Below are 15,469 nucleotides of genomic sequence, written 5' to 3' on the forward strand. Positions count from 1 at the left end.
ACCAAGTGTGAGTCAAACTGCAATGTCTTGTATTTGCAGAATTAAATTTTGTAATGTATGGCTTTAGTGCATTCACTGTTTGTGCAGGTATGGGTCTCCAACACCATAAAAAGATTTTAGCCAGTGGTTAAATGCTAAAATCTCTGAGTTTTGATTTGTTTGTTTCACTTCTTTAAAAATAATTTATGAAAAATGCATATTTTACATAATAATTATATGTAATTCAAAATCAAGACTTCTCTCATCTCATTTTTTTTTCTTTGTTTGTTTGTTTGTTTCCCATGCTATGTGAAGCGACCTTGGGTTTGTGAAAGGCGCTATATAAATGAAACTTATTGTTATTATTATTCAAACGCAATACAATTTCTCCTCATACATCATACCCAGCACTGCTTTGCTCATCACTGTCTTGCTGAGTTTCTCCATCCATATGATTCTAGACACACTGAGGTCCTACAGTTCGATCTCTAAATAGGAACTGTCCTCAGTGGGTAACACAAGTCAAGTCAAGTCAAGTCAAATTTATTTGTATAGCGCTTTTTACAACTGATGTTGTCACAAAGCAGCTTCACAGAAATCCATTAAGGACAAAGTTTTAACATGAAATGTAAATCCTCCAAGTGAGCAAGCCAGTGGCGACAGTGGCAAGGAAAAACTCCCTCAGAGCTGAGGAAGAAACCTTGGGAGGAACCAAGGCTCACATGGGGGGACCCATCCTCCTCTGGTCACAACATTCAGGCTTACTATTTTATCTTTTAAAACAGACAAAAACTCTTTCAGCAGCTCTATCTCACTCCATCTTGGCACCGACATCACACTGATTATATGATACTTTACATCTGCTGGTTTTGTGTCTGCTCTCATTTTTCACTTTCATCTGTTCTCCTTTAGCACACTCGGAGATTCTGAGATGCCTTCTGTTATATTAATGCCCTCTGTGATTTTGAGTGTAATAGGTAATACTAATATGGTAATATTTTGTTGTTGTAACAAAACCTTGTATCTCTGAAACTTTACAGAAGAATGAAATAATGTTATTAGATTTAATATCAATTATAAAAGGTAATGCACAAAATTTAATTTTTAAATTTCGGACCATTTTTATTGGCCCATTGATCATGAAATGTTCACACAATGTAGGGCTAAAAGGCTAGTTGTCATTTCAAATGAAGTAAAAAGAATAGCATAAGAGTTTTGACATTACAGTGATTATTATTATTAGTAGTAGTAGTGGTTGTAGTAGTGGTTGTAGTTGTAGTAGTAGTAGTTTTCTCTTTCTGAAAAAGCCTAAGACTCCTTTAACTAATAAACAGATACCATTTTGACCACATGTGAAGCTCAGCTGTGTGCTGATGGATTTGGTGTAAGTATGAGTGCTACTCAAGGAATCTTGAGAGGATCAGGGCGTGTGTGCCAAATGTTCCAAATGTAATGGTCTTAAACGCTATAGCATTAACATGTGTCGGAGTGTTATTGCCTGTGCAAAACTGGACAAGGAAGAAAAATCAGCACCATGGCTATGTCTATAAAGACCTTGCATGGTTTCAACGGACTGAGTGAATTATAATGCTGTATATAGGTATTTTAACATGTAACATTATTTGTGATATTTGTTTAAGCAGTCTGCCTATACACTGTGTGTGTGTGTGTGTGTGTGTGTGTGTGTGTGTGTGTGTGTGTAAGTATTTGACCTTTTGACCTATTTGACTCATTCAGAAAGTTTCAGCAGGCACAGACAAGCACGCAAATAGATACTTGCTGTGGAAGAAATGAAATCAGCTTATAAGTAGAAAAAATAAAAGAACATTCAATCAAAGTAATAATAATTATAATTCAATCCATAACTGGTGAAGTAAAAACTCATCAGAGCTGAACCAGCCAGGCTGCAAAGCAAAAGCCTGTGAACAGAGGACATGAAAATATTATTCTATAAAACCTTTTAGGAAATAAAGCAAACGAAAGTAAAGTTTTTTGCTATCTGGCTAATTCATCAACTATACTATTCGGTTTGACAGCCAGTTCAGGTTAGGGTTATAGCACTAATGCTAGCTAGGCTAGAGGCTAATAACGTATTTACTGGGCTCTAGCCAAGGTTTGTTGAGCCTCCAACTGCTGAAGATGTAATTGCGTAATGCTTGCTGGTTATTATAGAGAGCAAATATTGATAGACAAAAACAACACAAAATCATGAATTCTGAATCAATAACGTTGGAGGATGTGATGCTGGACAACGGAATGTTACATAACATATATTAATAATAACAACTTTTTAAAACTTTCAATGTGAAGAGACCAAATTCAAGGTTTCCTAGCCCAACACTTCAGTTTACTCCAGCTCTCCGTACTCCGGCTCATTCAGAGTCCCACTTGTTGCGTGTGAATGAACTGCCTCCCGAACTCCGCCCTGTAGCCCCGCCCACTGCAGGCTCATGGTGGACTCGCGGGCTTTCACATCACCTCCTGCCTTTCTTCACTTGCTCTCCTGTAGCGAGTTGTTGGTGTCCTCCTTTCTCTAACATGAGTGATTATTAAGTTACTGTGCTCGGCGAAGGCGCGCAAAACCGCTCCAGTGTGTGACCACGGAGTGAGGGAGAAGTATGAGATCAATAGTCTGAACCCGCTTCACCTCGACGAAGAAGAAGAATCGATCAGATCGGTAATCGGTGAGTGTTAGATGTGTTAGCAGGCTTCCATCCTGAGGAGGCTGATAGAGGCGCCTTGTCCCGAGATGCACTTCTTATGCGAGGTTGAGCTGCTCTTTCCGTGTCATAAAGAAATCCGTAGGTTAAAAGCGAGCCTGTGTTATTCCCTCGACTTACTTGCTGTAGTTTTCTCACGTTTGCGTAAAAGTGACTTAGGTTAATGTTTTTAGTTTGTTATTGTTGGGAGCCATGATGCTGACAGCATTCCTCTACATCATCCTGTTGACCTTGTAGGGCACAGACTCATAGTACTGGGCTTAAAAGAAGCTTGTCCACAACTTTTTTGTGCAGACCATGTAAAACAGTGAAGAGTTATAAAAATCTAATTCTCATAAATATCATATTTTTCAATCGTGTGACTGTGGCTGTCTAATGGAAATACTCCCTGGTGGTTGTTTGTGACAGTACTAGATAAGCTGAAGAGTCTGTTAAAATGTTCTCAAAGATTGTATGTAAATAGTAATTTAGACTCATTTAGCTGAATAATATGAATGTAAACACCACCAATTCCATCCACAGTAGAGTCTGCATGCTTAATTGCATTATCTTACTTAACCCACTTGAGTAGTTTCCCATGACTGTGGCCTGCACTATCACAGGACTGCAGTCCTCAACGCAATAAAGGTCCAGATCTATACAAAGTGCCAAGCCGAATCCTTAACTGAGGTTCAGGAGGCATTATGGAGTAAGTACAGTGCTGGGCTGTATTAAAACAGCAAGCAGAAAGCTACTTGTGAATCAACAGCAGTGGGAGTGAGTACTGTTGCCCATCTTGCGTGGCTTATATGCCCATAGTTGACAGATGGCAAGCAGATCTGTGTGACGTTTTCATTCATGCTGATTATGAAAAGTTCATGTAGTCAGTGTATAATGTATCAGTTTGCTAACTAGTAAAGACAGAAATGTTTCTTTGTTTTTTATTTTTAAGAAATAGAAAGTTACAATCACATAAATTGTCATCTATCCACATTTTTAACCTCCATCGATTACCACTGACAGTAATTTCAGCACGTGTCTTTGTACTAAGAAATGAACTGAAAGCCAGTCAATGTGAAAGTGACTTATGATAGACGCCGATGGGCAGATGCTGGCTTTTACTGTAAGTGTCTTTTGAGTCAGCAGGTTTTTTTCTATGTACAGGAAAATTATTGACGGTGTGCTACAGATGTCGCAGATAAGGTTGAAAATATTGTGGTATTCCTTTGAATTTAGACGGCATCTCTTCAAAAAGCAAATGCAATTTTTTTATAGAAATGTGATGCAATGTGGTAAACCTTTTTTGGGGCTCATGAGCTGGTGTCAGATGTGAGTGGGACTGAGCTGCGATGTGGCAGGGAGGGGCACCGCCTGGTTATGTGTGAGCAGTATGGCCTGAGTCAGAAATCTACAGCACACTCATTGACTATGCATGCATGTGTTAGGGAGGCAGCTGTTGTCATCTTCACATGCATCAGCAGCATCAGATGTTATTAACAGGCTCTTATTCTGCTGGTGAATTGCTTCGATACCTGGCTCCATCACTCACTGCGATGTTCAAGCCTATGTTGTGTAGGCCTTAGACGTCAATATTTTTTTTTTCTTAAAGATAAGAAGGGCATAGCGTCTCGTTTTCACGCTGTTGGGGAACACAGTTGTGCAGAGGTTAGGCAGGAAGTTTGAAGACTGCAGACCAAAGGAAGTGAGCTCGGCTGCATAGGAGCTCTATGCGGCTTTCAGTATGACACACAAGCATCTTTTTGAGTCAGCACAGACACATGCTGTGTAAACATCACCCTTTTAAGAGGCTTCTTAAAATCTACATGCTTACTTTCTTTCATGTCACATATGAGAAAGTTCTGTTCAGAGCATGTTGTCTCATTTTCATTGACTTGTGTTTCTCCTTCATCCTCTCTATAGTTCTTTTCTTATCTGGCGGCCTTCACTTACACCGCATGATGGGATCTTTTCGGCGTCCCAGGCCGCGCTTCATGAGCTCACCGGTACTGTCGGACCTGGCCCGCTTTCACGCCAGCTCACCGACTCTGCAGCTCTCTAATGCAAGTGTCTGGAACAGGTGGGTGATAACGCCTTCAGACATACTAATATTTAAAATGCTGAAAGACATGTTAAAAAATGTTATGAAAATTTTGCTTTAAACTGAGATTGACAAGTAATACACGAAACAAATTGAAGAACGCTTAATCGTGGAAAGAAGTATCACTAGAATTTTGGCGGAACATCTATGTTCATGATAGTTAGCCATAATCGGAATCTGCATGTTCTGTATTGTCGCTGTCACATCAAAACATTTTGTTGTTGTTGTTGTTGTTTGTTTTGTTTTGTTTTTTGCACCATTGGAAAATGCCAGCTACTCTGTGTAAAAATCACATGATGAATGGACCAAAAGAAATGGCTTTTTGAAAGCAAATATATTCTGTCCATAAAACATAAAATCCATATCTATGCCATTTTTATATGACTGGGACTAGTGCTGCCTGTGCACGTGTATATGTGGAAAAAAGCAAGTGACAGAAAAGAAAGTAGACCACTGTCTTTTGCCCTCTTTATTTCCGTCTAGAAACAGGGCTGCTGCTGCCCCTCTTTCAGGAAGTGTGGAGCAGGATGTTATTCAGATGTGGTGGGCTCAGGGCCGAACAGGGAATGTTAGCAAGCTTCAAAATTTTGACTTAGGAAACGGAAATGTACATATACACATTTAGTCAGCAACAGAGAGAGAATTGGCATTTGGTTGAGTTGCTTTACATACTTTTTGGGAAGCTTCTGAAGTCTGTTCATGACTATGCAAATTCAACAGCTTTTTTTTACCCTGGAATTTCCATATTAACAAACTGTAACCGTAAAAGCATGCTCAGTTTCCTTCCTTTTCTAGAGGCTGATTCATTTGATATGTTTTGCAGTGTCCAGACTGCTGTCATCAAAGTATTCCAAGGAGGAGGGCTTCAGGCCAATGAGCTGTACAGTTTAAACGAAAGCATCAGGTAGGAAATACTAGACAGCTTAAAAATATGAGCCCATTAAAATCAACTTAAAATCAAAATGGACATTTTTTAAAATTGCTAGTTCATGTCTCTAGTCACGTTAAGCATGTTTCATCATACCATACCATTTAAATGACAAAATTCTTGTTTTTTTTTCTATATTCAATATTTGATTGAAGTTTAGTGACCTTTGCTTACCTCTAAAACATTTCTGAGGTTTGATTATGTTACCATGTACCAGCAAGTAGGGGAAAAAAAAAACTTTACTAGTGATATCTTGTTTAAAAAAAAAAAAAAAGAACACTTATCATAGGGTGAAAATGCTCAGCCAGCTCCCTGGTACCATGTTTCATGGTGTGGAGCAAAATGCATTGCGATTTTTAATTCTCTTTGACAGCTAAAGTGGCACATTATAGTTTTAAGTTTTAATTTGGGACATTCGGGGCCAGAAAGTCTGGCCAATTTGTGTAAAAGTTTTATTCACTAAATATAGTTAAACTGTTCCAGGCCCAACTTACCCAAAAAACCAAGATCTTTATTTTAAAACAGTTTTAGAGAGTTTTCAATGCTATACAGTGGCCTCAACTCATTACATTTTTGTGTTCTCAGGTGGCTTCAGAGGACAGAATTGGGTTCCTTCATCACAGAGTACTTTCAGGTGACGTGTCATGACTGCAAAGACAGTCAGAAGAAGAGTACCAGAAATAAAAGCACTGAACCAGCAACTGACTGGTGCTCAGTTAGCATCTGCTTGTACGAAACAATAAGAATATCTAGATGCTTCAAAGTGTCACAAACTAACATTAAAAAAACATAAAAAATGTGTTGCATGTTTTATTTACAACACTTTGTTTTAACATTATTTCACTTTTTTTTACATAGGATCAGCTGTTAAACAAAGGCCTGGCATGTATATTGGAGAAAATTCAGCTTCACGAGGGTCAGTACATGCACATTGTTGTGCTATAAGGCTTGTTTCTGCATAGTAGACCAAGACGCTTTAGGTGTGGCCTAAGAAAATTGTATACATTTCAATGTTAAATACCTTCAGGCCCGTACATGCTCTGGTTTGTAGTTGTGTGTAATGTGAGACTCTGTCTTTCTGTTTTTTTCTGCTCAGATGAAAACTGGCTCCAAGCTTTGTCTGAGATGTGGGTAGCATTTTTTACTGAAATCCTGCCAACACTTCAAGCCATATTCTATCCTGTACAGGTAACTGAGCAGTGTCACTCACCATGTATGTGGTCAGGTGGTGCCAGTTCACGGACAATGTGACTGATTGTTTTGAGTTTGTATGTGCGTGCGCTCATGTGCAGGGCCAAGAGCTGACAGTGAGGCAGATGGCTTTGCTCGGTTTTAGGGACCTGGTTTTGCTGAAACTTCCTCTGGAGAAAAAGCTGCATACTGCCTCTTATCCTCCTGCTATAATGCAGATGCTGCTTATACTACAGGTGAGGATTTCCGTATACTACACCTGAATTCACTTATAGACTAATGACCATTGTTCTTCCTGCAAAATATTTTTATGAAAGCAGCAAGATATTTGATTGATATTAACATGCAGTTGAGAGCCATGAAACACTCTTGATGGTCTGTGAACAGACAGTTTACCAGGCTTAGATTAAGCCTGTTCCTAGACTAAAAAGAATGTCCCGTGGTTCATTTTCTTGAAGAATTGATTCACCATTGGCACTGCAGTTTAGCCCAAGACCATGCTTAATCTGTGTCTGGGGAACCGGTCCATGTTTTTTTGCAGAAGTAAAGAGTTACAATAAATTAGATTGCTAGTAAAAATTATCTACAAATTACATGCATGTAAGTGGCCCCCATAATTCGTTGCAAACCTTACTTAAAGGTCACTACCATTGTTACTGCATATCCTGTTAATTCAATCATCTTTGTAAAAGTGTCTGGGTATCCAGGTCTTTTGTAAAATATATTGTTACAAATGCCTCAGGCACACTGGCCAGGATGAATGGATGAATGAGTCACTTCACAGTTTCACACATGAGAAGTTTAGACTGTACTATAAGCCATAAACTAGTTGCTGGTTTCACACTGTTTGTTACTTTAGATCTTAAACATAAGAATGGATTCATAAATGAGGTACAGACTCTAATGAATGTGCGTTCTCTAAATACAGGGCATTCATGAGCCTGGTGGGCCTAGTAAAGAGTACTACCTTCTGGAGAGACTGGTGGACATGGTGATTTCACCCTACCTGAGTAACTATCTCTACATGAGCCACAGGGACACCACTTCAGGTGAGCTTTCACTTTTGACTTGCCAGCTTTATAACAAGACTTCATGTTCTTTGTAAAACTGACCAGTCCTTCTTACTTTCACACCAGACTGTCATTTGGAACAATCCAAGTTAACATCCTCGCCACACTATGGACAGCCAGAGATCACAGTCACACACTTTGCTCCAGAGTCGTTGCTGGCTCCACTTGTAGAGCACGAAGGTGAGGCCTATCTGGAGAGGACTGGGGGCGTACGACGGCACACGGTTGCTAACGTTCAGTCAGACATCCAGCTTCTCTCCGTCACAAACAAAATGCACACTGGCGAAGCTGATGGCAGTGGGAATGGCCAAGGGACTAAATCCGGCAGATGTGGTTCTCCCAGGCCGCGATCAGCTGCATCAGAATCTCTGAGGCGACAGAGCCCTGCTCACATGAGCTGTGAACTGGCCAGTTGATGTGTCCTAGAGGACAAGGGAGTACCCTAAATATGCCTGCCATTGTGCCCTAGATCAAAAGCCCATGCGGTCTGCTATTTACTCACAGTATGTGGCCTGCACTAAAAGAAAAATCAGCATCATTCACACCATACAAGGAAGCATCAGAAGTCATCCCTCCCCAAGACTGACCATGACTGCAGGTACTTTGTTAGTCACATTAGTGGCGTCATGTGGAGCACCACAGCAGTTTGTGTGCAGCATGACGCCATAATGACCGCTGACATGTGTCCAGTGGAAAAACACTTGCTGTACAACATACAGTGGAGTTGTATGTAAAACAGTGTGTGAATAAGTGGATTGTACGGGTGTTTTAAGTGTACGTTTCTGGACATAAATTTGCACATTTACTCATTTTCTCATGAAGTACTGAACAGTGAACAGCACATATTTTCACCCACAGCAAAATCTGCTCAAAAGTTACTGCAGCAATTTTTCATGAATGATGGCTTATTATATTATATAACTAACGAGTTATTGTTCAATACAGTTGTTTATCCACTTTTAAAGCATGGGGTAAAAGGAATGCATAAAGAGCTAAAAAGGACCTGTTCTTAGCTCAGTCACCACCTATGCAGTTCTCTAAGAAGCATGCTTTTTTTCTGCTGTGGAAGTCGCAAAGCTGTGTGGAATTTCAGCCCTGCTGAGCTACCAGAGTTTACATAGCTGCAGTAAGGCAGGGGTGCACAACTTGTGCTGGCTGGCCAGAGTTCAGCACAGTTTGGTGGTTTCCCTTCTGTAACACAACTTCTAAACTTTATTATGAATGGTTCAGTCCTTGAAGTGAATGTTGCTAACAATGCGTTAAAGTTAATATCTACCATTGTACAATAGCGTTGTTAAAATTACATCATGCTAATATTGGCTAACAGTGACTAGCAACATTAGCTAGTATGACTGAGCCATTTTTCTTTAACTGATGAGTTAAATCAGGTGTGTTTTGTGCAGAAAAAATGCCAAAATGGACTAGACTGGAGTTGTGCACCTCTACAGTGAAGTCTTAGTCAAAACCTTACTGAGCCCTCAGCTGTATGGGATTAAGGACTTAAGTGCACTGCCTTACACTTTCTGGTTTCGAGCCATTTTATATTCTATTTACTGTTTCTTTGTAGTGGAGAGGCACAGAAATAGTAGCTCCTAGGGAAATTTAGTGATTTTATTTCAGGACATATTTAGTGTTTGATTAGTGCTTGATAATTACATGTGAGTGTTTTATGATGAATATGATGTATAGTATTACAATTTTACAGTTATTAAGTACAAAATAATAAAGCATTTCGTTGAGCAATTTTGTAGATTTCTTGGCTGATTAGGATTTCATTGGGCAGAAGTCTATAATGCAAACTGTATTGCTGATTCTTTATGTAATGCAATCTTGATCCATCGTCTTTAATGCACATCTCCTTTCTGGTAGTTGTTATAGAACCTAGCAGTGGATCACTGGTTTTGATAAGACACAAGTGGGGGCTGTTTTCTTCAGGGCTACAACCAAACCTTGTTCGATGTAGTGTTCCTAGAATAGATAAGGAGTTAAGAAGCTTTAGTGGCCTTATTTGAATGCTGATCCCCTCCAGGGAAAACCTTTGTGCGGCACTGTTGAGGAATCTGACCCTTCTGAGGGGGTGAAGGTGCTGTTCAAGGACGTTAGACCCATAGGTAAGAGTGCTAGAGGCTTATTTGGTTCTGTGTAATGTGCAATAAATATGAAAATGGAGGACAGAATTTATTCTATTAAGAACAGTAAATGCCAAATGCACTCAATATCAAATGATGACTTATAAACTAGGGGTGTAACTTGGGCTGCACAATAAATTGGATTTTTATCGTCATCACTGTATGGGTTTCTATGATAAACACATCGGTAAGAGCTGCAGTGACAGAATAGATCAAATTATCTTACACACAGTGCCAGGAAGTCATTACATTACCACGTCACAAACCGTTAGAAGCCTAATGAGTGCTTCTCTGCGCTGGGAGTGAACCCCTAATGTGGGGGACGAATACCTTTTACCATTCAGCTAAACGGCCACTTACAAAACTCGCACATCCCCAGCTCGAATACTACTCCATCCTGAACTAGGCTGTCAAAACACATTAAATTTTAGGACTGTTCTCAGTATTGTGTTTTAGGTGTATGAGACAGTAATGGCTTCTGTCACAACAAACATGTTTTTGTGTGCCTATATAAAAAATATAAATACATATTTATTTGTTTTTGTAACCTTTATAAAAAAAACTGTTGAGGTTAATGCCTCACTGTTCCTCAGCCTTTCAGTGCACAAAACAAATGTGCAGTTCTGATGGAAGTAGCTGTTAGTATTTTATTTTGCACAATAGTAAATGTTTCTTTAATAATTTTATATTTAGCCATTTGCTTAAAGGAGAAGTTAGATTTCTGTCTACACATCTAAAAATAAACACATCTGTACTTGCGTCACATTAAATCAGAGGCACAAATTTTGTTTATAATCATTTGTCATATTGTCTTTGTGATATACAACAGCTTTATCGAACATCACACTTCATGCCCATATCGTACAACCCTGGTGTAACTAGATATTTTCAGGTTTAATGCGATTTTCTATTCTGAGGTAAAGCTTTGACTGAAAAAATATTGAATGTGAATTTTGAAAAATATTTTTTATGTTTAAAATGTCTTGATGACTTAGAAACCCCACAGATTAGCTTAGAAAAATACAATTTTTATTTCTAAACAAAGTCTTGCAACGACATGTCCTTGGGCGAAAATAGTGATTTTTTAAAACTAAAACTGAGCTACAAACAATACAAAATCTGAACTGCATCTCATAGAACCTATAAAGCATGTCTCTATTTTTCATTTAGTGTATTTAGAATAAGCCACTCCTCCTGTCCTCCCGCTTTTTACTGATGATGCTTAGTTTTGATCACTGACAGTGGTTTTCATTAAAGACTGCAAATTAGAGACCAGCTTGAGGGCAAAAATACTGTTTTATCAATTATATTTTAATACACTTTGAATGTACAGTCTTTCAACACTGTGCTGAAATTGTTACATCCTTATTAAAGACTGTAAATGCAGAGCGGTTGGACAAAACAAATAGATGTAAAATGTACAATATTTGCATGCATACACAGTTGTGTGAAAAAGTTTGGGTACGGCCGGTCCAAATACATTTTGTTGATTGACTAAAATAAGTGAACACATCCTCTACAGAAAACACACTTCAGCACATTTTAATGCACAGTTACTGTTTATTTGCTGAATTTAGTGGGGAAAATGTAAACGTAAAATGTGCCCTATGTAAAATGTATGACGCATTTTAAATTTTACATTTTTCAAATATGTTAAAAAAAACAGAAATATTGAAAACCTGCCATATATATTTACGTTTGTTCCCTGTAGAGGACTACAACGTGAAAATCAACAAAACATGTCATTTGACCGGGATGTTCCAACTTTAAGTAACTTTGAGTAAAACATTCGGATGTGCTGCGACCGAGATGTGATCACGTTGTTTAGAAATTGTTCATGTGACCACATTCGTAGTATTCTTTTTGTATAAAAACAATGATATAACTAAAGAGATAACACAGTTCTACTCAACACCATAACTCTTAATGTTCTAGAACCCATTATACTGTAGTTTCACCAAACTTACTGATAGAAAAGAAGGACTAATACCCAGGACCTGGCCTGAAGGCCCCAAAATACCTAAAGTTCACAAGCATGCACATTTGAATGCCTGCATTCTGCTTAACAAAACCTGATGGGCGTGCACTTACACAGGCAGAAAAAAATAGTGTTTAAGATGTCACATTGAGTTATACTGTAAGAATTTGAAGCGTTCAGCAAAACAATGTTGGACCCACAAACTTTCCATTAGTTAGCTATATTGCATCTCTAAATCTTCTCATCACTTGGAAACACTTATCATCACTTGGCAATGAAAATATTTCCCTTACTCTATAAATGGTTTCTGAAAATAAGCAGTCAATATATTTCACTGAATTCATATAAAAGAAATGTCACTGGGTATTTTCTTGTTTTCCCTACATTGTCAGCTATTGCTACAAACACAATATGTCCAAAAATTTTAGACACCTGCTCATTCAGTGTTCCTTCTGCGAGCAAGGGTATTAATAGAGAGTTTGTCCCCTCTTTACTGCAGTACCAGCCTCTACTCTTCTAGGAAAACCTTACACTAGATGTTGGAACATTGCTATGAGGGTTTGATTGCATTCAGCCACAAGAACATTAGTGAGGTCAGGTTCTGGTTTTCGATGACTAGTTCTGGATAACAAACTCCACTCCAACTCATCTCAAAGGTGTTGGATGGAGCTCCATCACTCCAAAGAACACAGTTCCACTGCTCCACAGCTCAATGCTGGGGAACTTTATAGCCCATAGTCAACACTTGGCATTGAGCATTGTGACTTTTGGCTTATGTGTAGTTGTGTAGCATCCCATTCTATTGGTAATGCTTTTCTGTAGAGATTTTACAAGTTGTGTGAGTGCAGTTGAACGGCTGTGTCAGCAATGGAGCACCTCAGAGCAGCTGAATGCACTAATTAGGAGGGGTGTCTGGATACTTTAGGACATATAATGTATTCACATACTATTTTATCCAATAAAGAAGGTTAATGTGATAGTAATTGTGACAATAATTTTATTCATGTTATAGTGAATAATCTGCAGATTACTAGAGATGGTCAAAATAGTCAAAACAGTACTCAGAATAATGAATGAATGAATGAATGAATGAATGAATTCATTAAATAATTAATAGAATAGAACAATTGAGAAGGCAGCAAGCTGTGCATTTTTCTGTCACAAGTAATCTATAACAGTGTAAATCTACATAAATTTACTATAAATAAAAATACTAACCTTCACTGTTTGGTGTTACAGTGACATGACATTGAGGAACAAACAATAAAACAAAGTTATTTTAGTTCTGTGAGTGGTCTGCCCAATATAACTGAACAAACCGTTAAAGATCAAGAGAACACGAAGACAGATTATAAAAATATCCAAAACTTTACTTTGAACATCAAAAAGGAAACACATTAGAATATGCATCATAGTATTTGTTATTATGATTTACTTTTTCTACCTGTTTGTGTTAGTTTCAGGGGTGATGACTTTTATAACTGCCTATTACTGTAAAATTTTAGACTCCTTTAGACAAATCACTGAGTTTCAAAATATGGCAATGATATCTTAATGTCTGCTGTAGTTTATCTTCACTTTTCCTCTGTTTTGTGTACCTCTCAGTGATCCGCTTGACCTGCTATAAAACACACCGCACGTTCTTATCAGGCTGCACTACTAGACAGCTACACTAGGCGGAGCACTGCGGCAGCAGCACCGTGAGAGACTTTTTAGCTTTTAATCCAAATTACGGTTTCGGAACTTAAATCTGGCCCTGTGATGGACTGGCGACCTGTCCAGGGTGTATCCTGCCTTTCGCCCAATGACAGCTGGGATAGACTCCAGCACCCCACCGCGACCCAGAAGGATAAGCGGTTTAGATGATGGATGGATGGATGGAACTTAAATCTGAACAAGTGAAACTGTTACTAGAGAAAACATGACATTTGGTGTATAAAAAGGAATTGGGTTCGGTCAAAATTGAACTGTTACTTGAGAACAGTGAATTAAAACGTGCTAAAATTGAGCGCGTACTAAGAAAAATCGTTCTTTATTTAAACATGAGTGGAAAAAATCAATGAATTCTTACTACTGGGAAATATTTTTTTTTTTACTCGCTGAAATATAATTCCTAAAAGTGAGTTAAAAGTTGGTTTCGCTCTTCCTCCCAGTAGTATAGAGGACCAGATTTGCCAAATCGAAAAATAAATAAAATTAAAAAATAAATGGCTCAGTACATTAATCAATAAATAAAAAAACTAAATAAAAACTAAAGTATATATTGCTTATTGTGATCGTAATTATACACATTTCCTTTTTTTTTTGCAGTTATATATTTCTCAATTCATTTATTTCTGTATTATTTATTGTTTTATTAATGCCATTTTTATATTTTTTTATATCTATATTTTTAACAATTGTTCGCTTTATTCATTGATTCATGTATTAATTTTTTTTTTTCATTAATTTATTTATTTTTTCATTAATTCATTTATTTATTTCTGTATTTCTTCGTTCATATGATAATGAGGGGGCGTGTTTTCACGTTCAGGCTTAGCAATCAAGACCAGGAGGAGAAGAGCTGATTAAACTGTTCTTTCACTCCATAAAGAACTGCACGGACAGACAAACCTGCCGATAAACAACTGTCGATGGCTTCCACAGGCAGTATGTGAGAAGGGCGTCCAAATGTCTGAGTTTGATCTGAATTTTACAGAAAAAGACGATGAACCACCTCCTTCAAAGTTCTGAACACTACGTGGTCGACCTCTGAATCAGCAGAGGCAGCAAAATGGAGCAAACTGTCCCCCCAGCCTCCACACAGAAGAGTACATAATCCGGACCTTCATTTTCAGTCAGATCAGCCGAGACTCTCAGATCTCTGACTGTCTGCTGCTGTAAGAAGCCATTACGGTACTGTCGTGTCCTTAGTTACAGCTGAGAGAGCAAGACATGTACAATCGATCTACAGAAACTGACATCGACCAACCAATAGGAATATTAAGATGCTGTGACATCATTCACTGACAGCCCCTTTATTAGCATAAGGACAAGGAAATACAAAAAGAAATAGAGAAATAAATAAATATAAAAATTAATAGTTATGGAAATAAATAAATAAAATAAATTAATAGAAAAACAGAAAAATGTTAATAAAGAAACATATAAATAATAAAAAAATAAATACAAAAATTAGTGAGAAGGGGAAATTACGAAATAGACATAAATAAATGCAGACATATTCATTTATGTAGATTTATCATCATTATTCTTTGCAATTCTACTTCATATATTAATTTACTAAGTCATTTATTTTTAATTTTATTTATTTTTCAATTTGGCAAATCTGGTCCTCCATACAGTAGGGGGTGATATAATAACTGCAGAGGCTCTGTCTCTGAACTCAGCGCAGCGG

The 15,469-nt window shown here is 37.9% G+C and overlaps 1 protein-coding gene across 4 annotated transcripts; it reads left to right on the top strand.

The window, feature by feature from the left end:
- The first annotated feature begins 2,437 nt into the window (after positions 1–2,437).
- Positions 2,438–10,334, top strand: prr5l (proline rich 5 like). 4 transcript variants are annotated; one of them, XM_036575473.1, is made up of 9 exons: positions 2,438–2,663; positions 4,599–4,755; positions 5,600–5,680; positions 6,290–6,338; positions 6,563–6,620; positions 6,801–6,892; positions 6,997–7,131; positions 7,824–7,944; positions 8,032–10,334. In XM_036575473.1, the coding sequence occupies exons 2-9, from the start codon at positions 4,634–4,636 to the stop codon at positions 8,379–8,381; spliced, it is 1,008 nt and encodes a 335-aa protein (XP_036431366.1). In that variant the 5' UTR covers positions 2,438–2,663; positions 4,599–4,633; the 3' UTR covers positions 8,382–10,334. The 4 variants fall into 4 exon arrangements, with proteins under 4 accessions (XP_036431366.1, XP_036431365.1, XP_036431364.1 ...); XM_036575472.1 differs by lacking the exon at positions 2,438–2,663 and adding an exon at positions 4,333–4,463; XM_036575471.1 differs by lacking the exon at positions 2,438–2,663 and having other exon boundaries at positions 4,483–4,755.
- Positions 10,335–15,469: the final 5,135 nt, after the last annotated feature.

Source organism: Colossoma macropomum, unplaced genomic scaffold (assembly GCF_904425465.1).
Source record: "Colossoma macropomum unplaced genomic scaffold, Colossoma_macropomum, whole genome shotgun sequence".
In the NCBI taxonomy this organism is placed as follows: Eukaryota; Metazoa; Chordata; class Actinopteri; order Characiformes; family Serrasalmidae; genus Colossoma; species Colossoma macropomum.

Excerpts from the sequence above, each read along its gene's own strand:
- prr5l (XM_036575471.1), top strand. The coding sequence starts at position 4,502 with ATGCTTACTTTCTTTCATGTCACATATGAGAAAGTTCTGTTCAGAGCA. Across the intron at positions 6,339-6,562 it reads TCATCACAGAGTACTTTCAG|GATCAGCTGTTAAACAAAGG; the intron begins GTGACGTGTCAT and ends TTTTTTACATAG. Across the intron at positions 6,621-6,800 it reads GAAAATTCAGCTTCACGAGG|ATGAAAACTGGCTCCAAGCT; the intron begins GTCAGTACATGC and ends TTTTCTGCTCAG.